Source organism: Streptopelia decaocto (genome assembly GCF_964273445.1).
Source record: "Streptopelia decaocto genome assembly, chromosome: 24".
In the NCBI taxonomy this organism is placed as follows: Eukaryota; Metazoa; Chordata; class Aves; order Columbiformes; family Columbidae; genus Streptopelia; species Streptopelia decaocto.
Genome location: NC_138679.1, coordinates 968,280 through 994,834, shown reverse-complemented (window position 1 = coordinate 994,834; position 26,555 = coordinate 968,280). Strand labels below are relative to the sequence as shown.

Genomic DNA, 26,555 nt, shown 5'->3' with positions numbered 1-26,555 from the left:
AGGGGGGGCCGGGGATCACAGTGCTGGCTGAGCACACAGACAGGGCGGGGGGGCCGGGAACCCCCGCGGCCGGGGGGGCTGCTCTCTGCACTGGGGCCTGCCCTATGCGGGGGGGGGGCTCCACGGGGGGGTATGGCTTGGGCCCCCCCTCCCCAGCACAACCTGGGGTGCCCCTGGCTTTGGGGGGGCTGTGCTGGCAGGACAGCCCCCCCCACCCCAGGGCTTTGGCAGGGCTGGGGGGTGGCTATGGCCCCCCCCTTGTGGGGGGGGTGTGGGGGTGTGGATGCCCAGTAGGGCACGGGGAGAACTGGGAGGGGGTGAGCGCCCCACACAGATTGGGGGGGGGGGGGCATCGCTCATTAGCATTCCAGCTAATTGTAATTAAGTGCATGTGCCCCAGTTGGGCAGCAGGCCAGGCCAGGTGGGGGCACAATGCCGTGGACCCCCCCCTCCCCAAAAATCCTCCTCCTGCCACTGCCTGCCATGGGGGGGGGCACAGTGCCATGAATGCCCCCTTCCCCCCCCCCCAAAAACGAAAAAATCACCCCCCCATACACAAGGCAGGGGGGTGGTCAAAACCCCCCAATCTGTGCCCCCCCCCAACTCCAGCACCTGCCCCAACACTGGGGGGTTGGAAATCTGTGTTGGGGGGGGGTCCCAGTGCTGGGGAGGGGGTCCCAGCGCTTGGGGGTCCCTCCCCGGAGGCGGGTGGGCAGTCAATAAGTCACGTGACTTATTTATAATTATTATTAATTTTTTTCTTCTCGTTTAGTGTTGGGGGGGGGGGGGCTGCTGGGGGGGGCTGCGGGGGGGTGTCGGTAATTATTATTAATTGTTTTCTCTCGTCTGGCTGTCGGCGGCCTCGGCGCTGGGCTCACACGCTCATTGTCATGCTGGGCGAGTACTAGAGAGAGCGGAGACACCGGAGGGTTAACGGGATGGGGGGGGGCACACGGGGGGGGGGCACAACCACCACTGCCCCCCCCCCACATCACGCCTCCCGGCCGCTCGGCCAAGGCGAAGAGCCCCCCGCTGGAATGGGGGTGGGGGGGTCGCTTTGCCATAGGGATTTGGGTGTCGAACCCCCCCGGCCCCGGCTGCCGCGCCCCCCCCGGGCCCCCCGCCCTCGCCGCCGGCCCCCCCGGGGGTCCCTTACGCTGTCGCTTTGGAAGGGGTTTAAGAAATTGCTGCTCAGTTCGGCGTCGTCCCGGGGGGTGCCGGGGGGGTTGCTCAGGGCCCCCAGGTTACTGGGGGAGCTCTGGGGGGGGGAGGAAAAACAAACGTTAGTGGGGATGGGGAATGGGGGGGGGTCCTGGGGTAGGAGGGTTGGGACTGGTGCATGGGGTCCTGGTGCATGGCGACGGGGGGTCTCAGTGCATGAGGGGACAGTAAATGGGACCCCAGTAATCAGGGGGGGTCCCAGTGCATGGGGTCCCAATAAATAGCGGGTGGTCCCAGTGCATGGGGGGGTCCCAATAAATGGGGTCCCAGTAAATGGAGGGGTCCCTATAAATAGCAGGGGGTCCCAGTGCATGGGGGTGGGTCCCAATAAATGGGGGTCCCAGTAAATGGGGGGGGGGTCCTAATTATTTGGGGGTGTCCCAGTGCATGGGGGGGCATCCCAGTAAATGAGATCCCAAAAAACAGTGAGAGATCCCAGTAAATGGGGTCCCGATAAATAGGGAGGGGGGTGTCCCCATCCATGGGTGTGTCCCAATCAACAGGTGTGTCCCAGTAAATAGAGAGGGGGTGTGTCCCAATTAACAGGTGTGTCCCAATTAATGGGTGTGTCCCAATCAATGGGTGGGGGCCCAGTAAATGGGAGGTGGTCTCAGTGTACATGGGGTCTCAATAAATGGTGTCCCAGTGCATGGGGGGGTCCCAGTGCAGGGGGGGTCCCCACCCACGGGGATCGGGGTCCCCACACCCACCTTTGGCAGCCCGTCCATGTCCCCGGAGCCTGCGGGGGTGACAGCAGCGCGTTAGTGCCCCCCCGCCGCGTGCCCCCCCCGCCATGGCGGGCCCTGCACGCAGCGCGGCCGCCCGCAGATGGAGCTCACGGGCCGTGGGACGAGGCCACATGGGCTGAGGACACCCCCAGGTGCGGGGGGGGGCAGGAGAACCCCCCCCACGGCCAGAGCGGGGTTTTGGGGGCGGGAGGGGGCACCCACCTAACGATCCGTTCATGTGATGCGGCTCCATCGCGCTCATGGCACCCATGGGCCCCTCCGGTCCGGGCCCCATCGGGAACTGGAAGAAAAGCGGGGGGGGTGAAAAATGGATTGGGGGGGGTCAAACCCCTCCCACAACCCCCCCATGCCCCCCCATCCCCGTCACTCACGTTCGGCCGGTTCCCCCCGGGCCCGATGGGGTTCATCATGGTGTACATGTTCTCACTGGAGTTGGTGGAATCTGGGGGGGACACATGTTGGGGGGTGAGGGTGACACCCCAAATTCCCCTCTCCCCCGCAATGTCCCCACCTCTGCGCCTCGTCCCCACGCACACTCACCTCCCGGGCTGGGCAGTATGGGGGTGCCGGGGGGGCCACCACCCCCGGGGGGGCCCTGGGTGGGGAGAGGAAAGAGGGGGGTTTTGGGGGGGGCCACAGCGGGTTTGCCGCAGCACAGCCCCCCCCCGGCCACGCACCCCGATACTCACCACATAGTTCCCAGGGGACGAGGAGGAGTAGGCGATCTGTGGGGACACAAGGAGGGGTCAGCATGGGGGGGGCACAGCGCCAGCACCCCCATGTCCCCAGGCCCTCCAGGTGTCCCCCCCGTGACTTACAGAGTTGGCATTGGGGTTTGGCCACGGCCCGCGGCCACCAGGGCCCCTGCAAGGCAATGGGGACAGTTGAGGATGGAAGTGGGGGGGGTCCTGCCGGTGTCCCCCCCACCCTGCGCAGCTACCGAGCCCCCCCTGCCCAGCACTGGGGGTGGGGCACATGGCGGGGCTGGTTCCTTACATGTTCATGGCGGGGATGCCGGGGCCGGCCAGCGAGCTGGGGGGGGGACGCATCCCGCTGCCGTAGGTCTGCGGGGAGAGCGGGGGGTCAGGGACGTCCCTGTCCCCATCCCTGTCCCCCTGTCTCCTTGTTCCCAGCCCCATCCCTGTATCCCTGTCCTCAACTCCATTCCCACCCTGTATCCCTGTCCCAAATCCCATTCCTGTATCCATGTCCCAAATCCCACTCACAACCTTGTATTCCTGTCCCCCTCCCTGTCCCGAATCCCAATCCCCTCCCATATCCTCATTCCCACCCTGTATCCCTGTCCCCAATCCCATTCCCATCTTGTATCCCTGTCCCCATCCCTGTCCCCAATCCCATTCCTATCCCTGTCCCCAATCCCATTCCCATCCCTGTATCCCTATCCCAAATCCCATTCCCATCTTGTATCCCCGTCCCCATCCCCAGATCCCTGTGCCCAATCCCATTCCCATTCCATATCCCTGTTCCCATCACTGTATCCCTGTCCCAAATCCCATTCCCATCCCGTATCCTCATTCCCATCTTGTCTCCCTGTCCCCGTCCTTATCCCCACCCCCATTCCCGTCCCTGTATCCCTGTCCCAAATCCCATTCCCATCACTGTATCCCTGTCCCCAACCCCATTCCCATCCTGTATCCCCGTCCCCATGCCTGTAACCTGTCCCCACATCCCCGTCCCCTCACCTGGGGGGCCATGCCGGCCATGCCTCGCGGGGGGTTCATGCGCTGCATCGGGCCCCCCATGCCGGGATGCCCTGTGCACAGGAGTTGGGGGGGAGGCGTGAGACCCCTCAGCACCACCCCCCCCAACCTGGGAAGTGTGGGGGGACAGGGACACGGGGACAGGGACCCCCCGACTCACCCTGTGACCGAGCGGGATCCATGGCGTTGGGCAGCAGCGGCTGGGAGCCGGGGACACCCACGGGGGGCTGCGGGCGGGGGGGACACCGGTCAGGGTGCTGCAGGACCCCACCCAGAGGGGTCTGCACCCATTTTGGCATTGGGGGAGGGGGGGGGTCAGATCCTCACCTGGTTCGGCATCCGGAGGGGACCCCGGGGGCCACCGGGGTAGCGGGGGGACATGAAGGGCTGCAAGAGAGGGAGCGTTAGCGGGGGGGGAACCGGGGCTGGGGGGGCTGTGGTGTCACCCTGGGGGGGCTGGGGGGTGCGGGGCTCTCCTGCGGGCACTGGGGGGGGCAGCCGGGCTGTGCCCGGCCTTACCTGGCTGTGCGGCCCCAGCATGGGGGGGGGGTTGTGGGGCGGAGGTTGGGCGTGGGGCGATGGCTGAGAGCCCGCGGGTCCCTTCAAGAGAAATAAAACACGGTTATGGGCGGGAGGGCCTGGGGAGGGGGTGCAGCGGCCTGGGGGGAGCACCCCAGTGGGGGGTGTTGGGGGCACATGGGGCTGAGAGGGCAGCACCAGGGGGATGGGGGTGTCTGGCTGTGCTGGGGGGTCTGGCTTGTGTAACCCCCCCCCGGCTGCACACGGGCACGGGCGTGTGCACACGGTAAGGTCGTGCAAACGTGGGGGGAGCACAACTGGGGCACAACGGAGCCTGGCACACGTGTGTTCACACGTGTGCTCTCACACGTACAAGTTTGCACACACACACGTGTGCGCTCTCACATACATGTGTTTGCACAGATATGTACACGTGTGCTCTCAGACATATACATCTAGACACACACCTGTGCTCACACTCACGTTTTGCACGCTCACGGTGCCCGTGCACACGCCTGCGTCACGCAGAGCTCTGCGGGGACACACGGGCACACTCGGACCCCACACCCCAACACGCCGTGCTCACGTGTGTGCACACGCACATACCTGCACGTGTACACGCATGTACACACATACACGTGCACACACACACGTGCACACGCCAGCTCACACGTGGACAGTCCCACACACACGTGCACAGGCAGGATGAGACCCCTGTGACCACCGCGCTCCCCCGGACCCCACGCGCGGTGCGGACAGGTACCTGAAAGAAGGCGGGGGGCATGGGCCCCCCCGGCATCCCCTCGCCGGGGGGCAGGTTCCCCATCACCGGGCTGGGCGCCGCCGCCGCGCTCTGTGGGGAGAGGGGAGCTCAGCACCGGGGGGGGTCAGCACAGACCGTCCCCCCCCCGCCACAGCCCCGGGGCCACCTTGTTCCCATGTCCCCAACCAGCCACGAAGCCACCGCGGTGACCCCAAGCAAACCCTGTGCGAGCAAGAGGGCAGCGCGGGGAGAACCCGGTGCCAGCCCCTCCTAACCAAACTGAGGGGGGCTAGGGGGGGTGAGGCCAGGCCTGGGGGGACCCCGAGGGGGCTGGGGGGCGCGGGCAGGGGGCCCCGGCCCCCCCCGCCTGCCGGCCCCGTCCGGGGGGAGCTGTTAAGGGAAGGAATGTGCCGGTTTTCCGGCTCGGCCCCTCCGCCACAACTGGTTTCAATTTGGAGGGGAGGAGAAAGGGGGGGACCTCGCACTGCCCCCTCCACCCGGGGGGCCCCCCGCTGCCCCACGGCCCCCCCAGCCCTGCAGGGAGAAGGGGCCCTGGCTGCGTTTGAAAGGGGCATCACCCAGTGATGGGGGATGGGGTGGGGGCACCCATGGGTGCTGCTGGGGTGGAAATGGGGTTGAGGGGAAAGGGGAGGGTCCCATGGGTCACACATCGCACCATGCACATGGGCCACAGCTTTGCCTGGGGGGGGGAGCACGGGTAATGTGCTGCCCCCCCACCATGGTGGGACCGAATTGGGGCCCCCCCGCCACTCAGCAATGCAGAGTTGCCATGGCAACAGGTGGGGGAGTTTCGGCTCCTCCTGCAGCCTCAAGGTCAGGAGGAAGAAAACAGGATGGGGGGGACAAGGGGGATGCAGGCTGGGGGGGTCCCCACACCTCCGCACCATGGGGGGGACCCCAAAATGCTGCTGTCCCTGCTCTCCCTGCTGCCATGCACAGGCCAGACCCCCCAGTGATGGGGACGTCACTGTCCCAGCGATGCTCGTGGGGGGGTCCCCATGCACCTCGAGTGGGGGTGGCTAAACAGCAGCCATGGGGGCGGCGAGGGCCACCCGCCCCACACCAGGGAGGCCTGACTGCGCCGTGGGGACGGGTTTGGCACCGGGATGGGGACACGGCTGTGCCATGGGGTGCAATGGGGGGGTGGGAGCTGTGGTTCCCCCCCAGCGGTCCCCGCTCTGCCTGCCAGGCAGCACTGCCATGGCAACGCGGCCTGACCCGCGCCACGTCCCCGGCGTCACCGCACCGGCAGCCTCATTAATTCCAGCATGGAAATCAGCTCTGTGCCGCGCCGGGGGCCGGGGGTGGCGGGGGGGGCCCTGCTGCAGCCCCGGCAGCCCCCGCGCTGCTGGCGCAGGCACATGCGTGCCCACACGCGCCCATGTGGACCCACTGTCCCCGCGCTGGTGACAGGTGGCCTGGTCAACCCCCCCCCGGATTGGTGCTCCTGGGGGTGCTGAGCACCCGGGGCGGGTGCGGGTGGGAGCAGCTCTGGCGCCGCTGCGGGGGTGGGGGGCACCGTGTCCCCTGGGGCCTCTCATGTCCCCCAGCAGCCCGAGCCCCAGGGCACCGCGTGTCCCCAGCACCCACATCCCCCAGCAGTGGGGACCCCGCAGCATCCGGCATCCCCCTTTACCATGGAAACCGCAGCATCCTGCAGCCCCCACAGCATCCCCCGAGGCACAGCACCGCTTGCCCCACAGCATCCTGCAGCATCCTGCATCCCGCAACATCCCACAGCATCCCGCAACATCCTGCATCCCACAGCATCCTGCATCATCCTGCATCCCACAGCATCCTGCACCATCCCGCATCCCGCAGCATCCTGCATCGTCCCGCATCCCACAGCATCCTGCATCATCCCGCATCCCACAGCATCCTGCATCCCACAGCATCCTGCATCCCACATCCCGCAGCATCCTGCAGCATCCTGCATCCCACAGCATCCCGCATCCCTGTGGACCCCACAGCATCCTGCATCCCTGGGCGCCAGAACCGCCCCCATCCCGGAGCACGGTGTCCCCCAGTCCCCCCCACTACTGGACCCTGCTGCCCCAGGACCTGGTTCCCCTCCTGCCACCCCCCGTGTCCCCCCACCCACCCGCAGCCCCGCAGGCTGTTGACTCTGTGCCAATGATTAACTCGCCCAAGGCAGCGATCAGCAGTGGAGCCGCTGGTCGGGGGGGGTCACACTGGTGAGGGGGGGCGTCACCGAGTCCCAGGACCATGGTGACCCCGGGGCACAGGGTGAGGCGGGGGAGACCCCAACCCCCCCAGCGTGCCTCCAGTTGGCAAGCGAGAGCCTGTTACTCTGCCCAAGCTGTGGGATGGGGTTGGATGGGGGGGTGGCCCCTGTCCCCATGGGGGGGATGGGCACACGGGGGCAAGCTGGGGTCCCCGGGTGGGGGGCTGAGCCAGGGCTGCAGGGATTACCCCCCCCACGCTGCCCTGCAAAATAGGTCAGGCCGCACCAGCGAGGCCAGGGCTGGCAGCACGGGCATTAACCCCCCCACCGCCGGGCCCTCGGCACGGGGGGGGTCTCACTGACGGGGGCAGCGTCAGGGGGGGCACAGAGCCCCCCGTACTCACATAGTCATGGAAGGCTTTGGCCTCGCTGGAGTGCTCGCAGGTTTCCCGGCGGTCGGGAGCAGCACAGTACAGGTCCCAGAAGACGCTGGAGGGGGGGACAACAGGTCAGGACCCCCCAGCACCCATCCCTGTGTTTCCCCCCCGCCACCATCCCCCCCGTGCCCCCAGCGCATCCCCCGCTGTCGCTGAGCCTGCTCACGCTCGTGTCGATGATGGCTGGAGGGTGGGGGCAGCGATGGCTGGGGGGACAGCGATGTCTGTCTGTCCGTGTGTCCCCCCACCCCGGTGCGGCGGGGCCTCCCGGCTCCGGCGCTGCCGCCTGTTTTCCCTGGAAACGGTCGCTACGGCCGGAGCCCAAATTCCTGGGACTTTACATCAGGCTGCAGCATCCCGGGGCGGGATGGGGGGGTCCGGCCGCCCCTGCCCCCCCGCCGGGTGTTGAGGGGGGAACGGGACAGAGGAGGGGCTGGTGGGGGGGTGTGTGTGTGTCCCAGCACTATTTCTGGGTGCCCCCCCGGATTTCGGGTGCAGTGGCCGGGCACTGGCAGTGGGAGGGTTAAAGGCCTGGAAAGCACCGTGTTGTCCCCCCCCAATAAATCACCAACTAATCATTTATTGGAAATGGCCACATGCGGCGGCACCGCGGCGCCCAGCACGGCCACATCCTGCACCCACCAGCTGGGGTGACACCCCCAGTTTGACCCCCCCGCCCCCCCCAGCATCAACATCCCCCCCTCAGGGTGCTCTGCTGGGGCCCCCCCAGTGCAGGGGGTCCAGCCATAGGCTGGGACCCCCCCCCTCGCCCCACGCTTGGTGCCAAATTGGATCCATCTGGAGGGGCCAGGCGGGGGGTGGGGATGTACCCCCCCGAAACCGCTGATGGGAAAAGCAGAGCGGCAGGTTTATGGGGTACAAAGTGATGTGGCAGCAGCGTGGGGATGGGGGGGGGTCCCAATCCCAGCACCAGAGCTATGGGGGGGTGAGGGGGGGCCCAATCCCACTCCCAGCCCCCCCCCCCAACTCACCACCACCAGGAATGCAGGAAGCCGGGGGGCTCCCCCAGCGTGATGTTCTTCTCCCATCGGATCTGCGGAGAGGGGGCACGGGGGGGGGGTCAGGCATCGCCTTCCCAGGCCTGACAGCCCAGGGATGGACTCCGGGGGGACTGCAGAGCCCCAAATCCATGGGCTGGGGGCCCGGGAGGTGCTGCCCCCCCGCTTACCTCCGACAGGAAGGTCTGCGCTGATTTCTGGGCCCCCACGTGCAGCAGGTACTCGTAGACGTACAGAGCCAGCCTGCGGGGACACGGGGACAGGGATGGGTGTCACGGCCACCCCAGGGACCCACTGTCCCCAGGGTGCCCCTGCTGCAGTGACAGCATCCCCGCAGCAAGCGGGACAGTGACACCCCATCCCACACACCCCAAAAGGGGGGGACACCGAGTGACACTGGGGGACGGTCAGGATGGAGCCCCCGTTAAATAAGTGCGGAATTAACAAGGGGGATTCGACGTCACCTCCCAGCAGGGACCCCCCACGGGCATCACGATGACAGAGAGTCCCACGGGTGACACCAGCCCACAGCAAGCGGTCCCATGCCCGGGGGGGGCCACCCCGGTTCTCAGCGCCGGGATGAGTCAGGGACGGGTGACACATCCCACGCACGATGTGGCCGAGGGGTGAGTGACAGCCTGGGTGTCCCCTGCTTGGGGACCCTCCGGGGGACGCTGCTCCCGGTGCTCCATCACCCCCTGGCAGCGGGAAACGGGACCCGCGGGGGTGGCCGGGCCTGGGGGGACCGTGGGGGGCTGCAGCCTCCCGGCTCCGGGATGGATGAAGCCCCTGCCGGGGACACCGGTGGCCGCAAGCCCCGGTGGGGACGGGGACAGCGCCGGGATGCGGGGTCACGCTCCCGGTGCCCAGGGGGATGGAACGGCCGGGGGGACCATCACCGCCCCCGGTGCCCCGGGAACTGCCCGGGTAGACATCACCGCCCCCGCTGCCCCGGGAACTGCCCGGGTAGACATCACCGCCCCCGGTGCCCCGGGAACTGCCCGGGTAGACATCACCGCCCCCGCTGCCCCGGGGACATCGCGTCTCCCGGTGGCCCCGCTGTCCGGCCGAACCCGCCGACTCCCGCTGCCCCGCGGCGGCTGCCGGTGCTTCCCGGCGGGGCGGGGCCGCGGGGGGGTCCGCCCGCCCCTCCGACCCCCCCAACCTCCCGTCCCGTCCCCGCTCCCCCGGCGGCCGCCCCGGCAAACTTCCGCGCCCCCCGGCCCCGCTCCCGCCCCCCGCCGCCGCCGCACTCACTTCTCGCGGGCCTGGCCGTCCGAGGGCACGCCGGAGCCCTTGCCCTTGGCGTACATGCTGGGGCGGCGGCGCGGTCCCGGCTGTCAGCGGCCCCGGCCCCGCTCCCGGTTCCCCCCCGCCGCCATCCCGGCCCCGGCCCCGGCCCCGGCGGCTCCGGCCGCGCACCCGCGGGGGAGCTTGAAACCGCCGCGCCGGGCCGGGGGTCCCCGCGCGCCGCCGCCTCCCCCCGCGCGGCTGTTCCAGCAACACCGCCCGCCCCCCCCCGCCCGCGCCTGCCGCTCTTAAAAGGGCGATGGCAACGGGGCCCGCGGTGGTGGGGACACCCGGGGATGGAGGAGAAAGGGGGCGCGCGGAGGGACAGGGACACGAGGGGATGGATATGGACACAGCGGGACACGGACACGAGAGGGGGGACACGGAGGCGAGGGGGGGACATGGAGGTGCACGGGGGCTGGGGGGAGTGGGCACGGAGATAGGGGACACGGGGGGACACGGAGAGGAGGGAGGATGGGTCGGTGGATACGGAGACGGTGGTCACAGAGCGACACGGACACGAGGGGGTGGACATGGAGGGACACAGACACGAGGGGGTGGACACAAGGGGGACACGGACACGAGGCGGGACTCGGAGGGACACGGATGTGGAGGGGTGGACGTGCGTGGACACGAACACGAGGGGATGGACACGGACACGATGGGCACGCGGCCGTGGATGTGAGAGGGGGAGACACGGACACCAGGGGGCGGACGTGGACAGGGTGGACACAGGGACGTGAGAGGGTGGGCACGGAGAGACACGGACACGGGAGGAGGGACACGAACGTGGTGGCCTTGGGGGACACTGACAGGAGTGGCGGACACGGGGGGATGCGGCCATGGAGAACAGCGGGGTGGGGACACCCAGGGGCCACGGACACCCCCACGCGCGGAGCCCGGACCGGGAGCTGCCCCGGCGCGGCTCGGGGGCTCGGAGCAGCACCCCGGGGAGGGCCGGGGGGCCGGAAGGGTGCTGGGGGGGGTACTGCCCCCTGCCCCACCCGGGGCCGGTGACGCCCTGGCAGGGTGACACGGGACATTGGGACCCGCCTGTTCCTCTTCCCGCACCCCCGCCTGCGCCAGAGAGGCGGCCGGAGCGCAGGCAAGTTGGGGTGCTGGGGCTGGGGGGGCAGCGAATCACCCCCTGCACCCCGGGGGCGAGAGGGAGCGGGGGGGGGGCAGACTGGGCTGCGCTGGTTTGCACTGGGAGGGGGAGTTGGGGGTCCGCGCGGGCGGGTGTTGCTGACCCCCGTGTTTCTCCCCCAGGCGCCTGGCGGGGTGGAGCGGCCATGGGTCACCCTGCAGCCCCCATGTGTCCCCCCACGTCCCCTCTGCTGCTGCTGCTGCTGCTGCTGCAGCCCTTGGCTTTGCTGTGGGGCTGCGACGCGCTGGGCAGCGCCCCGGCCCCCTGCTCCTGCGCCCCCCACAACTGCACCGTGTCCCCCTGCCACTGCCTCACGGCCCAGGGCCACCTCCTCAATGTCACCGATTTTCACGCCCGGGAGTGCGGGGGCAGCGTGGGGCTGGTGGCCGGGGCGGCCGGGGCGGCCGGCGGGGCGGCCGTGCTGCTGGCGGCCACCGCCGTGCTTTGCTACCGGCGGAGGAAAGCGGCGTCCGCCGGCGTGGAGTGGGGGAAGCAGGAGCCCCCCGCGGGCCTGGGGCAGCCCCACTACATCAGCCGGAGCGATGAGGTCGGTGGCAGCGACGCCGGCACCGCGCCCGAGTATGAGAACGTGTTCGTGAGCCGCTGCGCCGGCCAGGGCTGGACGCCGCGGTGGCGGGAGGAGCCGCACGGGTGAGGGACCGGCTGTGGGACGGGGCCCGGCCCCTCCCGTCTGGGCTGGACGGTGCCGCGGTGTCCCAGCCCAGCCAGCTCCTGTTGGGCCATCCCATCCATCCCATCCCATCCATCCCATCCATCCCATCCCATCCATCCCATCCCATCCATCCCATCCCATCCATCCCATCCCATCTCATCCCATCCATCCCATCCCATCCATCCCATCCCATCCATCCCATCCCATCTCATCCCACCCCATCCCATCCCATTCATCCCACCCCATCCCATCCATCCCACCCCCTTCCATCCCATCCATCCCACCCCATGCCATCCCATCCCACCCCATCCCATCCCATCCCATCCCATCCCATCCCATCCCATCCCATCCATCCCTCCCCATGCCATCCCACCCCCTTCCATCCCATCCATCCCACCCCATGCCATCCCACCCCATGCCATCCCATCCCACCCCATCCCATCCCACCCCATCCCATCCCATCCATCCCACCCCATGCCATCCCACCCCATGCCATCCCATGCTGTGCTGTCCCATACCACCCCCCCCCAGTGCCACCCCCCCACAGTGCCACCCATCCCATGCTGTCCCCTCCCCAAGACCCAGCCACTTGCTGGGGCTGAGGCCTTTTCCCCACCCGCATCCCCAGAGCCACCCCGTGACATTTGGTTCCCCATCGGGGACCGGCCACCCCTGACCCCCCATCACCGAGGCACAGTGTCACCCCTCTGTCCCCTCCCCAGGCCCCAGGTCCCAGCAGACGATGACTATTTCCTGGAGAGCGAGTCAGTCCCCGGGGACCAGCCCATCTACGCCAACACGCGGAGACCCCCCGAGGACATCTACATTGTCCCCGACCAGTGAGGGGCCGGGGAGCCGGCGGGCACTGTGGGGGTGACACTTTGACTCCCCCTGACTCTACCCTGGTGTCCCCCCAGCCCAGAGGGGACGGGGGTGGGCCCTCCCCATGGCTGGGACAGGGACACGTGTCCCCACGCACTCATCCTGCCAAGGACACCTCTCTCGGGGGGGGTATTTTAATCAACCCCCACTTTTGCCCTAGTTCCCACCATAGGGAACGTGTCCTCCCGGGGCTGGTGGCCACCGACCGCAGGGTCACCTTGTCACAGCATCTGCCAGAGCGTCTTGGCTGGGGACACGTGTGGGGCCACCCCGGAAAGGGGGGGTGTGCGGGGTGACCGCGGCCCCCGGTTCCTCTTCCCCTTTCGGCTGCTGATGGCGAGTTGCACGGCGCACGTGCACTTGGGGACATCTTGGCAGTTGGGGACATCCGGGCACCGGGTCACCTGCACCCTCCCCTTTTCCTGCTAAATCTGCCAGTTTTGGGAACGGAACAAAATGCCGTTTTACTTTTTAATGCTCTCGGCAAAATCCCTGAGCCCGGCGCTGTTGGGCTGTGCAGCCCAAGGGGGTCGCAGCCTGGGGACATGGGGACCCCCGGGGCTTGTCCTGGTGTCCCCGCTGCTCTGCCTGGGTCCCCTGAGCTCCAGCCCTCGTGACGCCCCATTAAATGGTTTAATTACCTTAAATTACCTGCGTAGCTCATGGTCTGCTGGGAGCCCCGCGCAGGACATGGGGTGGTTGTCCCAAAGCTGGAGGGCCCTGGAGAAAGTCCCTGAGCCCCCAGAGCCCAAGTCCCCAGAGTGGGGGTCCCGAGGGACCAAGACCCTCAAGGACAGGTCCCCAGAGCCCATATCACTTTGGCCCAGGTCCCCAGAGTGGAGGTCACTGGAGCCCAAGTCCCTCGAGTCCATGTCCCCAGAGTAGGGGACATCACAGCTTGTGTCCCTCAAGTCCTGGTCGCCAAAGCCCATGTCCCCACACTGGAGGTCCCCGCATCCCATCGCCCTCAAGTCCTGGTCCCCAAAGACCCCATTCCCAGAGTGGAGGTCCCTGTATCCCCTGTCCCTCAAGTCCTGGTCCCCAAAGCCCATGTCCCCAGACTGGGGGTCCCCATATCCCATGTTCCCCAAGCCCAGGTCCCCACCAGGAGCTGCCAAGGGACCGAGCAGCCCAGGACACCCCCGGGACGTGCTGGAAGGACAGAGAGGAACTGTGACCAGCAGAGCCACCCCATCCTGTGGCGAGTCCCTTGGGGACAATGGTGTGTGCTACCGACCTCTGTGCTGGCAGAACTGGGGGGGGGAGTGATGGTTTTCCCCCAACACAGCTGAGATACCTGGAAATCGGGCATCACCCACATCCCAGCTGGACGTGCCTGGGGGGTCAAGGCTGCGCTCAGCGCCCATCTGGAGGACACAAACAGCTCAAAGGTCTCTGGGAGCATCACCCGGGTGTTACTCACCCCCCGGGGCAGGGATGGAGCTGGTCCAGCCCTGGGAACCATGAGGATTTACCGGAGAATTCACGTGGAGCAGGTTCGGCCGAGGGGCCGAGCTGTGGGACCCCCCAGCTGAAGGTCCCTGCTCACCCCGTGCCCTTGGAGACCCCCCAAAACGGGCAAGAGGAGCCACCAGCATCCCCGTTCCCATCGCTTTATTCATTTACATTATGGCATTGTTTCTGTTTTATAGAAATATATAAAATAATAATACACACAAAAAACCTTTCCCCAAAAAACCCCTATTTTGCTATAAAATGCAATAAGTTAGCAATAAATAAGAAGGTTGTATAAATAAGGCTCTAAGCGGAGAAAAAATGATGCTCAGACCCACCCCCGGCCCCTTTGGGCTGGAAAGGACCCACCAACAAAATAAACGAAGGTTTTAAACACAGGAAAAGCGGGAGGGGGGAATAAGTTACTGTGGCTTGTGGAGGGAGGGGGGTCACAACCGGGGAGCCCAGGGGAGTTTGTGCCACAGGGGCTGGGTTCTGGGATGCTGGAGCTGCCAGGATGTGTTTGGGGTCCAAGGCGACGCGTCAGGCGCAGTGGCACTTGGTGACCAGCATGTCCTCGAAGACGGTGGACACCAGCCGGCCCTGCCCGTCGTAGTGCATCAGCACCATGGGGTCGTAGGCGGCGGGGACGCAGCAGGGCGGGGGGGTGGCTTTGGACAGGGAGTGCATGCGGGCTTTGATCTGCGCGTGCATGCTGGCCGGCTTGTAGTTGTGGGGGCAGGAGCCTTCACAGAACCTCATGTAGTAGCTGTTGGGGGCGATGACCCAGTCCGACCACCCGATGTCCTGGAAGGAGACCTTGAGGGACTTGAGGCAGCACTTCCCGTCGCTCTTCCCGCACTCCTCCTCCAGCCCCCGCGCTCGCCGGGCTCTCCGAACCCTTGGCTCGTGGGTTTCCACCTCCAGGAGCAGCGTCTCCGCCGCCGCGGTGGCCAGCGAGGCGGTGACGTTGGCGGTGAACGCCAGCTCCAGGCGCAGCGCGTCCTCGGCCCCCGCGGCCCAGCGCCGCACGGCCGCCGTGATGTCCAGGCTCAGGGTGTCGCGGTCCAGCTCTTGGCTCCGCAGGAGCTTGGGGGGCTCGTGAGCGCCCCCCAGCACGTAGATACTGACCCGCGGGGCCGGCGCGGTGGCCAGAGGGGACGCGGCGTGGGATGCCAAGGGCTTCTTGAAGAGCTTCAGCTCCGCCTGCACCACCCGGAGCTGCCGGTGGAAAGTCTCGGTGTGGGACAGGACGAGGCGGTAGCGGTAGGGACCGCGGGGGTCCTGGTGTCCCTGGGGGACGTCTGGCCAGCGCAGCACTGCGGGGACAACAAGGACAGCTGATGTAAGAGCTGGCAATCCACCCCCCGCCAGCCCAGGCTCGTGACCGGCTCCTGTCCCGCAGCCAAACCGCCGCCAACGTGGAATCACCCGGATCCCGAGGAGATGCCGAGGCTGGGGACACGGGGACATTCAGCCCCATCCTCATCCCTGGACCACCCAGGACACACCATCCCCAGGGACGCCCCAACTGGAGGGTCGTGACCCCCCCACCCCAGTTTCCCCCACAGCCCAAGGAGCTGAATATTTCCCTAAATCACCCCAGATCCAGATGAAACCCCAAACTAGGGCTTTAGAGATGGCACCTCCCCATGTCCCCTCCGTTTGTCCCCAGCTGCTCAGCCCCTGTTCCGAGCACCAACAGCTGCCACTGGGCAAAACCTTCATCCCAAATTTTTGGTGTTTTTAAGCAAAACAGCTCAAACGGCAGCTCCTGTCACCGCCAGGGCGGGAGGAGCTGCCGGGTAAGGGTGATGGGGACACGTGCGGTTCATGCCCCGTCATGTCCCGGCACACACTGACACGCCCGGGTGGGGACAGGGCAGGGGACACACGCGGGACGAGGGGGACAGGACGGCCGCGGGCCGCGGGCACTCACGGGTGGGCGTCAGGCGGTGCAGGCGCCTGGTCCGGGACACGGCTCCTTCCTCCTCCTCCTCCTCCCGGCTCCGGTTCCGCATCACCTCGGCCACTTTGAGCCGGTACAGGCGCTGTGCCCGGCGGATGCTCTCCTGGTCCAGCCGCTGCCGGACCACGGGGGGAGCCGACATCCCCAGCCGCTCCAGGATCCCCTTCTTGACGGCTTCCAGCTGGGTCCTGTCCTCATCCCAGCCGCGCGGCCTCGGCTCCGCGCCGGTGACGAGCAGCAGGAGCTGGAGGCAGGTGACGGCAGCCCCGATGTCCCGCAGCGCCCGCAGCATCACGCAGGGGAGCGACGGATTCGCAGAACTTCTTGCGCAAAACCAACCCGGCGCTGGAGGTGCCGCTCCCGGCGCTGCTGCCCAGGGATGAATGAAGTGGACCAGATCGGATTTTTATAGGAGCCGAACTTTGCCCGCCCTCCGTCCCCCCCCCGTCCCGGCTGCCGGCGGGTGACGCCGGAATAAACGCCCAGCAGGAATCTCTCCTGCTCCGCCTGGGATTTCGCACCCTGGTGGTGCCAGGATCGGGCCATTTGCAGCCACGGGGATGAGAAATATGTCCTGGTTTTTCTCAGGCACAAATATTTCCCTTCCACCTCCTGTTCTCCCCAGCTGGCTCGTGGCTGAGGGGATCCCACTCGCTCCATTGGCGAGGGACAAGTGGCCACAGGTGACAAGCGATGGCCTCGGAGGTGGCAGGGGCGACGGACGGAGGATGATGTGCAGGTGGGCAGCGCTGGGGCACGGCGCGTCCATCCCTACGTCCTCAGCGGCCGCCTCCATCCTTCTTGTGCCGGTCCCCATTCTCACACAGGTCCCCGTTGTCACACAGGTCCCCGTTGTCACACAGGTCCCTGTTGTCACACAGGTCCGCGTTGTCACACAGGTCCCTGTTGTCACACAGGTCCCCGTTGTCACACAGGTCCCCATCATCGCGTGGGGCTGAGCCAGACGTGCAGTTTTTCCCCAAACCCCCCCTGAAGCGGCATCCGGGCACCCCGGCAATGCAGGCAGGTGGGAGAGGATTAAGGTTAGACCTTGTCCTACCAAACCGGCTGATGACACCGCAGCCCGGCTTTGCGGCAGCGGCTCCTCCGCGGCCCTGCCCTGGGTTCGGTCCCTTCTGAAGCAACGACGGCCGCGGTTACATCACCCGGGCACCGGCCCGAAGCCGTTTCGGGATGGAGCCGGGTGCTCCGGGGTGGCACGGGGCCAGCGGGAAGCAGAGAAAACCCACTGTGGGAACAAGGGGCCAACGCCAGGATGGGATCACCCAGCTCTCGCCTTCTCCAGGGGATGCTTTGACCAAACGACACAACCAGAGGGAGCAGAAACCCCGCGGTGGGACAAGGCAATGGGCAGATCCCCCCGGCGCTGACGACGCTGTTCCCAAATGTCCTGAAGTTGAGCCAAGCACCTGGTCTTGTGCTCCCGCTGCGTAATCCTGGGATTTACGGTGTTTATCCCCCGCTCCAGCCTTATTCCTGCCTTTCTCACCCGCTTTCTCCAGGGTTTGCCTGAGCAAAACCAAGACCAAATCCTTCCCCTTCAAACACGCGAAAGGAGAAGTTTGGCAGCACAAGCAGCATCATGAACAGGTTGCCTGGAGAGGTGGTGGATGAACCATCCCCAGATGCCAAAGATGCTCATCCAAAGCCAAATCGGGGCTTTGTAGCGTGGCCAAGAGCAGAAATTGGCCTTGACCCACCAGCAATCCCTTTGCCCCTTGAGCAATACCGGCCAAACCCCCAAATCCTGAAATTTCTGCTTTTGCAATGAATTTTCGAACTGTAGGCGTGTTGCGTGGTCCGAGTCCCATCCGCGAGTGACGCATGGGGCCCCACAGCATCAAAGTTCACCGCAGCCGGATGTTTTTCCCCCATAAGGCGCCAGCCATGGAAGCCAGAGATTTACAGTCCCGCAACAGCCGTTAAACTCGTGTTGGAAGAGCAGCGGCTGTGAGTGCGGAGCGGCCGGTTGTGAAACGTCCCGGCGCGTCCCCACCAGGCTGCGAGATGTGATTGCGAAGCCCCCGCCCGCGCGGCAGCGGCACCGGCAGCGGCACCGGCACCGGCACCGGCAGCGGCACCGGCACCGGCACCGCGCGGCTCCTCCGGCCCTCGCTGGGCTGGCACCGCGTCATCTCTGCGGCAGAAAGTCAGATCCATCCATCGCCTGTTTCCCGGCGGGACGCGGTTCCTGTCCCATTAACACACCCTGTGCCATCCCTCCCATCACGGGGAGACCCGCGGGTGGGACGGCCAGAAAACCCAAGGAAAGCTCAGAGCTGAGCCTGGAGAGGATGGAAATGTCACTTTCAACCTCTCTGCATCTCCAGAGGGGAGGTGGGCGGCAGGACCGTGGGGAGGGGACACGGCCGGTCCCCAGAGCCACCTGCGGCTCCAGCTGAGCCAGCACCGGGGGAAGAAGTGACGTTGGAAATGCTGAAATCAAACACCAAAAGGAACAAGAAGGGGAACATGAACTTGGGTCACTTCCACATGCAATGCACACCGGCTGCAGCCTCCAGCTTGAACCAGCTCGTGTAGGGCTCGCAGTGGGATGGGTTGATGAGGGTGAGCACAGACAAAGGGGTCCCGGAGAGTTCCTATTCCCCAAAAAGTGTGAAAACCCCCTGCAGTCGCCTGCCTGAGTGTGTTTGCAGAAACCCCGGATATTTTTGCAGCTATCAGCAAAAATTCATTTGTTATTTCAACAGCAGGAGGGGAAGTGTTGCCTTCCAGATTTTAGGTCTGTTAGTTCCTCATGGCTGTTGAGCTCCCAAAAAGGTGCTGAGAGCCTCCAACAAAAGCCAGAGCCCCCAGGAATGGGCGCCCAGCGGCCCCAGGACAGAGTGACTTACAGCATCGCTTCATCCAGAGCATCCCACATCTGGAGCATCCCGCATCCGGAGCATCCCAAATACAGAGCATCCCAAATACAGAGCATCCCATCACCCAAAACATCCCGCATCCGGAGCATCCCACATCCAGAGCATCCCACATCCAGAGCATCCCACATCCAGAGCACCCCATCACCCAGAGCATCCCGCATCCGGAGCATCCCGCATCCAGAGCATCCCAAATACAGAGCATCCCACATCTGGAGCATCCCACACCCAGAGCATCCCACATCCGGAGAATCCCATCAGCAAGAGCATCCCATCACCTAGAGCATCCCATATCCAGAGCATCCCACACCCAGAGCATCCCACACCCAGAGCACCCTCTGCAAACAGCATCAGGCTGGGGCTGCTCCCCACAGCCTCCAGGACCTCACGTGCTCCCCACAACCACTCAGGCTGAGCGAATCGGATGCCGGAGGAGGGATATTTCCTGCAAACAAGGTCGACAGTTGTTTCCCACGGCGTATTTTCAGCCAAAAGCTGGGGAGGGAAGGGCAGCAGAGCTTCCCACAGCGGCCGCCACCACGTGAAGCTCCGAGCGGCCCCCGGGGCTCTCGGTCTCTGGGGAAGTTGGTGGCTGGAAGCAGCTTCAGCATTTCCAGGAGCAGCTTGGGGTGAACAACCCCTGGTGGAGAGGGGACCCGGCCGGGCTCCGACGCGCTCCCTCAGTCACCGCGGGGTGAGCTTTGGTCCATCCCGGCCCGTTTCGGGGATGGAGACGAGGAATCTCCCTCCGCCGCCAGCCCAGGGTGGTCGGGAAGCCACAGCCCATGTTTTCCCAGCGCTCGACCACAGTCATGATGAATTTGCAGAGTGGTCATTGTGGTCATCGTCCCGACCTTTAGACGTTTCTAAATAAAGGCCAAATAAACAGGGTGGATCAGGCGAGTGCAAAAAAGCAGCTTTTGCCCTGTGGCAGTGGGAATCACGCTATTCTACCTTTGCTGCCAGCTTACGGCATCTGACAAAAATGTGTTTTCTACACCATTTCTGCCGTGATTGCACCTGTGGTCAATGGTTAACCTGAATCCCAGCCCCTCTGCCTGGACAGCGCAGGAGATGCCTCCAAACCAGCCACCGAAAATGGAAATATCGCGTGAGAGGTCCCTTCTGCCCCAAAACACCGGCCTCTGGGCACCAGGGTGTTCTCCGCTGGCCTTGAGCACCTTCCCTGGGACAGACGCCCCGGACGGACAGATTTCCAGGTAAGGTCTGTCCCTCAGCCAGGAGGCTTTACAAATACCATTCCCCCTTCAGCAAACATAAATATGATATATGGTATAATGGTATATGGTAAAACGCCTCTGGAGCATCATCCGCACAAGGAGCAGGAGGCAAGTTCAGCCTGGGCAGGATCAAAGTGATGGTTATCGAGAGAAGCAGCTGTAAAAAGCAGCAGGAGAGCCCAGAGGGGAGAACAGATGAAGGAAACAAAATCCAACCTCAGTACATCGCAGAGCATCATCTCCTTTAGCAAGGGAAGCCTCAGGAGATGCTATGAGGGAAGGAAAACCCAGAAAGCCCCTTAAAACCACAGGATTTTAAGTGTGGATGGTTTTCTTTAAGTGCGAGGCACAACTTTGGATGGGGCATGAGACGGGAGCTGCTGAAGAACAAGGTGAGGCTGCTGCCAGCCTGACCTGCACCAGAAATACCCGGCAGGGCCCAGGCTCCACGTGCCCGTCAGCAGGGAGTTAGTCAGAGGAACGTGACTGGGGCAGCGCTGCGCTCGGAGCACCCACCGCCGGCCAGGAGCAGCCCAGAGCGGTTCTCACCCAGCTCTGAACTCTGACGCTGGTTGGGAACCAGCCAGGACAACCCCGGGCTGTGGCAGAGGTGGGTGACGACCCATTTATACAAAATCACGGAACGGTTTGGGCTGGAAAAGCCCCTCGGGATGATGGAGTCCAACCGTTAGCCCACCCCTGCCACTGCCCCGTGTCCCTGAGAAACTCATCTCTTGGTGCGAGGGGCCCAAAACTGAGCCCGGGGTTTGGGGTGAAGCTCCTGAGAAGCTGGAGCAGACAACGAGGCGCCTCCAGGGAAAGAAACACGGTTGAAACGCCGCGACGAGGAGCCCGAGAGGGGCAAATCTTTGCCAGAGCATCCCTGCTGCCCTGGGAAGCTCAGGCTGGGGATTCCCGGTGCACCGGGAGCCTGTTCGTCCTCAGCGAGGCTGCGAGAGGCAGCAAAGCCCGACCTGGACCTGCCCGAACATGCGAGGGCTGCGCGGAGCGGGCAGGAAATTCCAGCCATTCCCGCACCAGCCCCACAGCTGCGGATTTCTGGGGGGAGCTCTGGGGAGCCCTTGGGCAGCGGCTGCAAAAGCGTGAAGGGGTTTTGGGGGGGGGGGTTTCTCCAGCACCTTCGCTTGAGCTCGGCTTTGATTTGCGAGCTGGGAAAAGGCGGGGAGGCGAACGGCCCCGCCACATGGACGCTGCCCAAAAATCCCACCTCGTTTACGGGCGGTTTGAGGAGAAGGAAAGGAGGGAATAGGCAGGGCTGCTACACAAAAATAATTAAGATTGACGAGGAGCCAGCCCAGCAAAGAGATCCCGGGATCTACAGCCAAGAAACCCAAGAGAGACGCTCCACGATGAGCTTCCTCACCACCGATGAGCAAAAAGCTGCCCCCGGAGAGTTTGGGTTGCAAAACGAGCTCCTGAGCTGAGCCAGCAGCATGACATCACCTGGAAACGCCGCGCAGGAAGAGCTCATCACCTCCTCACGCAAACCAAAACGAGAGCGATCTCACCAGGGCTCGGCCGCGGGGAGCGCGGGCTCCGCGGGGGCCTCGTGCCCCGGCCGGTGCTCGGGGATCCCGGAGCCCTGGTGCCCATCGCACGCTGGTTACCGGTGTGAGGAAACCTGGGGAAAAACGTGCCCAGAGAGAGGACAATAAATAAGTAAAAGCGGCGATTCAGCAAGAATAGTGAGGTTCTGCTCTCTGCCCCCCCGCAGTCAGAGCACCGCGACCTCGCCAGAGTCCCCAACTTTGGGCCGGGATGTGTGTGTGTCCCCCCCTGAGCCCCATCCCGCATGGGGACGCCGGGCTGGCTCTGGGCTCTACCCAGGCCAGGCTTTAACCCGCAGGCTTAGCAAAGCTGCGCCTTGCACTAATGAATATAATCCAACCTCCAGTCTGCTCGGGGAGAGGTAAACACGGAGTTACCGGCCTTGTCACGTGTGCTGCGGGGACTGATGTTGTCCCTTCAGCAGTGACATCCCCGCTGCTCCAGCTCTGAACCACGGGGGCGGTGGCACCACCAGACCCCCAGGATCAAAGCGAAGCTGTTGGCACCTCCCGGCCATCCCTGGATGGCAGCACCATCTGGTGGCACCAGCCGTCCCGTTTGTCCCCAGCCAGGCGCGGTGGCAGCAGGGAGCCGAGGCGACATCCTCAGGCCGGGCTGCACAGACCCCTCAGTTAAGACCACATTGCCCTTTTTTGTTTAAATTCTGCAAAACCCGAGTGAGTTTTGTCCAAATTTGAGCCTGGGGTGCAAAGACACGACTCCAGAACGTGGCTCCGCATCTCCAGCGCAGGGAGAGCTGCTGCCAAACCTGTCCCGTGAATAATAACAAATCTGAGTAAACCCGGCGGTTTTGGTGTGAAACACTGATAATTCATCAGATACGAATCGGATCCTTTCAGCTGCCTCCTGGAATTATCCACTTTGGAGTCTCAAATTCGTAAAGGAAAACGGTGAAGTAGCTTTTGCTCCCCGGGCTTCTGCATCTTAATACCAGTCATGGGTTTTTTTGCATAAATAAGCAAGTTTTGCACAAATATTTTGGTGCTGGACCTCAAAGTACAAAGAAAGAACATAATAGATAAAATAAATATGCCTACATAATAGATAACGGCAAGATAAGATCTGCAAATACTCTTTTGAATAAAATGCCAGAAATATCTTGTTAACATTAGAAAACAAATGGTCACGTGGGACAGGGCAGGGGAACCACACGGCCGGTCCTCAGGGAACGATACAAACCCAAAGCTGCGCTTAGGGAACGGTCTAAAACCAAATCTGATCACCGCTACCAATGACCGACCCTACGGAACCCTTTTAAAAACCGCTCCATCCAGTATCAGAGTCAAACTCTTTATTTATTTACTTTGAAACACGGGTTGAAGTTTCCAGTGACAAAGTCCAGTTTGGCCGCAGCGAGCGCGGGGTCGTTAACGGTTCTTGATTACACAGCCCTTTGTGACACGGGGTTGTTTGGGTTTACAAGGCACTGCGAGACCGAGAATTGTCCCGATAAGCACGAGATCAGCAACACCTGAGGCACCCAGACGGCTGATTAACTCACAATTAATGAACGGAGGAGCCCAGAGGAGCGACGTGCAGAACCCAGTCCCAACAAAACACACCATTTCAAAGAGATGGAAAAACCTTCATGAATTTGGCCAAACAAAGCGCGGCAAATATTCTTTTCTTTATTGTCGGGTCGGAGCGTGTGTCAGAAAAACCTCAAGAAGGCGATTTGGGGCAGTTTCTGAAGAGTATCTGGGATAACGGGGACACCGAACACCCCGTTTTAACACCCACCTCCCAGCAAGCGGCTCCTCGCTCCCCATGACAAGGCACTCGCTGTTGCATCCAAGTAAACACTTGTGATTCCAGAAGCTGGTGCAATAGAAAACCTGAAGGTCTATTTAAGTAGCACAAGAGTTTTCTTTAAGGGCCGCGTGTAGTTTCATTTCCTATATCTAATTCCTACCTACGGGGAGGTGTTTTCTTCTCTACTTTGTCTTAAAATAGACCGAGCAGAAGCGGATCGCAGGTTTCAATGAATACGACGAGGAATTCGGCTTCGTTTCTGCTGTGGGGGTTTGGCAGAATATCGCTTTTACCACCTCAGACACTGATCAGACACGAACACAAGGGGTTTTTAACAAAAATTGCACTTTATACTGCAAAACATGAGGGTTTCTGGTGCAAATATACTAAATTCATCTCCGGCAGGATGCGTAGTTACGTATCAACCGGGGTGTTCTATCCAAGATAAAGTTTGTGAGAAAGCCTTCGCAACTCTGAAATTCATTGAAATATTATCGGAGAATAGATTGAAGTAAGTAAAGGAGACAATAGGAAGTTACATGGTGGAAGTACGTACGAACTGCTGACAACTCTCAGCCGCACTGTGGGACGAGATCTGAAACTCAGAATTAAACCCCCCAGGTAAGTGGGGTTTCCACGGTTAAACACCCCGGTTCCGCTCGCTCGCAGACGCTCCAGCGCCCCCGTGGAGCTGCTCCGTGTCTGGAGCTGCTCCGTGTCCGAGCACCAGCCGCACGAGCGGAGCGTTGGAGAAACGCCCCGAGTTCAAAACAGAGACGCGAGGAGTTAAACGGTGAAGCAGCACGGACAGCGGCATCGCCGCTTCAGCCCTTTGTGGGAACTACCCCCCCAGCTCATCTCCATGGGGTTTTTCCCCATTTTTGGTGTGAAGAAACTCCTCCTACCGCGGCTCCTTGTACACGTTTCCTAAGCGAGCGGGCAACAGATCCGGCGCTCAAACGCAGATTGAGGATCAGGAGAAACTTCAGCGGATTTTAACTTTTTTAGCCTTTTCATTAACAAAACCACCAGGAGCGGAGCCCGTGCTGCGGGCGTGCGGGTCTGCAGCCCTGCGAGCTCTGGGGGTTTATTCCAGGTGTGATCCCCCTTCGCCAGCCGAGCCAGGCACTAAAGGTGAAACATTGCCCGTACAACCAGCAGAACAACCGGCGACGCGCCGGAGTCTGAACGCTGCATCTCCCAGTGACCGCCGGGGCGCGTAAATACAATTAGGAGTTTCCTACCTGTACGTATGTACAAACCCTACGGAGATAAATAAAGGTAAATGGGTGCATTAGATCAGAGCCCTGCTCGACGAGGCTGTTCTGCCGCCACAAGGAGCCGGCCAGGAAGCGTTTATTAACATCTCCAATTTACTCTTGGCACCTCTTGCCTTTGCATTTCCCTCCTCTCTGCGGTGAGAGCCGAGCAACCCGTGAGTTGTCACCGAGTTGGAAACTTGAAGGACTCTGGAAGCTCATTCAGCTTTAGCCTCATGTCACAACCACATTCAACACCTCGAACCATCCTCATGACCTTTTTTCTTCCTCCTTTCCCACTACCAGCACGTTTAGGAGAAGCAATCAGGTTGGGGAACGCTCCAGATAAGCGTGAACTGCTCCGAAACCTTATAGATTGTACCAATGTACAACGGGTGTTTACCTCCAACTAAATCACAGCATCATAAAATATCTCCAATTAGAAGCGACCCATACAGTTCAAGTCCCCCATGTGTCTTTAAGGTAATTTTCAGCCCGTAGTTGCTTTTTGTTTTAAAAAGCAGATTATCAGGTTTAATCCAAAGGAAACTGGAATCAATGCCTCCCAGCATCAGCGTCACCAAATTATGGAGTTCACAAGTTATCTGGAGTTCCTCAAAATCCTCCGCAGCATTTAATAAACGAACCAATGAAATAGTCACCACCAAACTCCACCAGCTCAACCAGCTCCCGCTGCGAGCTGCCGGCGCAGAGCAGAGCGACACCGGAGCCCACGCGGCGGAACCTCCCCAATTCTCTCTTCCACACTCAATATTCTCACCCCGCTTCTCCGCGATATCCCCCGAGACCTTTTTGCAATCACAGAATTCCAAAATTCGCAGTGATTAACACTAAATCTGAACTTGCTACGCTTACAAGCACTATCTCTTTTTGCTGTGGTTGGCAACAGGTCTCCCAGGTCAGTGCAAACGAGCAAATTCTATTGATTGATGATCTGGAAGAGAAAGCAGATAGGAAGCGTTACACAAAACATCAGCTTTTCGAAGCTCTGAGCCATTTTTGTGTTGTGTTTCCAAAGAAAATACCTACAGGAAAGGCATTATGAGTTTAACAAAAAGCCTTCAAAAAAACCCAAAAGTATTTAATTTAGGTCAGATTAAATAAAATTAGTTTAATGCCATTTTTAAATGTTTCACTATACAAAACTCCTCTACCACAAAGACACCCTTTACAAACACAACCTCTGAGGACTAATTCTCACCCCCAACAAAAGAAAATATTATAAAATAAATAATGTTTTCTAAGAAAACGGAAGCTTCACCAAAACAGGTTACGAGGGAACACGCAGCTCGACGCGACGCTCAAAATATTCCCGAAAATAGTCTCCAAAAACTTTCCGTCACAGAAATCGGCTCCAGATTTTCCCCCAGAGCAGCCGAGTGGACCCAAGAAGGAAAATCCATAGGTGTGGGATGCGACATATGGACTAGAGCAGCATGGGAAGCTGCTCGCCCTGCCAGCCGCTGCTTCCCCGACGCTGGATTTGGAGCCGCCGCGTCTTGTTCCGTTATCGCCTCACTAAACTGTCCATTTTCCGCTCCCGTTTGATTCCCAACTACGAGCAAATTAAATAGCGTTACTGACAATTACTTAAATCAATTGCTGACTCAGAATACGCAAATTATTCCTCTTTGATGAGTTTAGCAGCTAAGGTACACCGACAATAACTTCTTACCAGGCAAAGGAATCGACCTACAAGGTAAGCAGCTCAACTATTTGCAAAAAAATAAAAATGTCA

At 62.5% G+C, this 26,555-nt stretch overlaps 3 protein-coding genes across 4 annotated transcripts; 1 reads left to right on the top strand and 2 right to left on the bottom strand.

The window, feature by feature from the left end:
* Window positions 1-777: 777 nt before the first annotated feature.
* On the bottom strand, window positions 778-10,113 carry SSBP4 (single stranded DNA binding protein 4). 2 transcript variants are annotated; one of them, XM_082071928.1, is made up of 18 exons: window positions 9,893-10,113; window positions 8,806-8,878; window positions 8,609-8,670; window positions 7,584-7,668; window positions 4,974-5,063; window positions 4,211-4,291; window positions 4,019-4,078; window positions 3,852-3,918; window positions 3,674-3,744; window positions 2,967-3,034; window positions 2,789-2,834; window positions 2,660-2,695; window positions 2,511-2,565; window positions 2,342-2,412; window positions 2,172-2,250; window positions 1,932-1,960; window positions 1,157-1,258; window positions 778-904 (listed from the first exon to the last, which is right to left on the bottom strand). In XM_082071928.1, the coding sequence occupies exons 1-18, from the start codon at window positions 9,946-9,948 to the stop codon at window positions 875-877; spliced, it is 1,161 nt and encodes a 386-aa protein (XP_081928054.1). In that variant the 5' UTR covers window positions 9,949-10,113; the 3' UTR covers window positions 778-874. The 2 variants fall into 2 exon arrangements, with proteins under 2 accessions (XP_081928054.1, XP_081928055.1); XM_082071929.1 differs by lacking the exon at window positions 4,211-4,291.
* A 428-nt stretch (window positions 10,114-10,541) lies between these two features.
* LOC309449712 (uncharacterized protein) lies at window positions 10,542-13,274 on the top strand. The gene is made up of 3 exons (XM_082072042.1): window positions 10,542-10,606; window positions 11,195-11,723; window positions 12,468-13,274. Exons 2-3 carry the CDS (start codon window positions 11,218-11,220, stop codon window positions 12,586-12,588), a joined length of 627 nt encoding a protein of 208 aa, XP_081928168.1. The 5' UTR covers window positions 10,542-10,606; window positions 11,195-11,217; the 3' UTR covers window positions 12,589-13,274.
* A 134-nt stretch (window positions 13,275-13,408) lies between these two features.
* On the bottom strand, window positions 13,409-16,439 carry GDF15 (growth differentiation factor 15). Its single transcript, XM_082072041.1, has 2 exons — window positions 16,022-16,439; window positions 13,409-15,401 (listed from the first exon to the last, which is right to left on the bottom strand). Exons 1-2 carry the CDS (start codon window positions 16,341-16,343, stop codon window positions 14,626-14,628), a joined length of 1,098 nt encoding a protein of 365 aa, XP_081928167.1. The 5' UTR covers window positions 16,344-16,439; the 3' UTR covers window positions 13,409-14,625.
* Window positions 16,440-26,555: the final 10,116 nt, after the last annotated feature.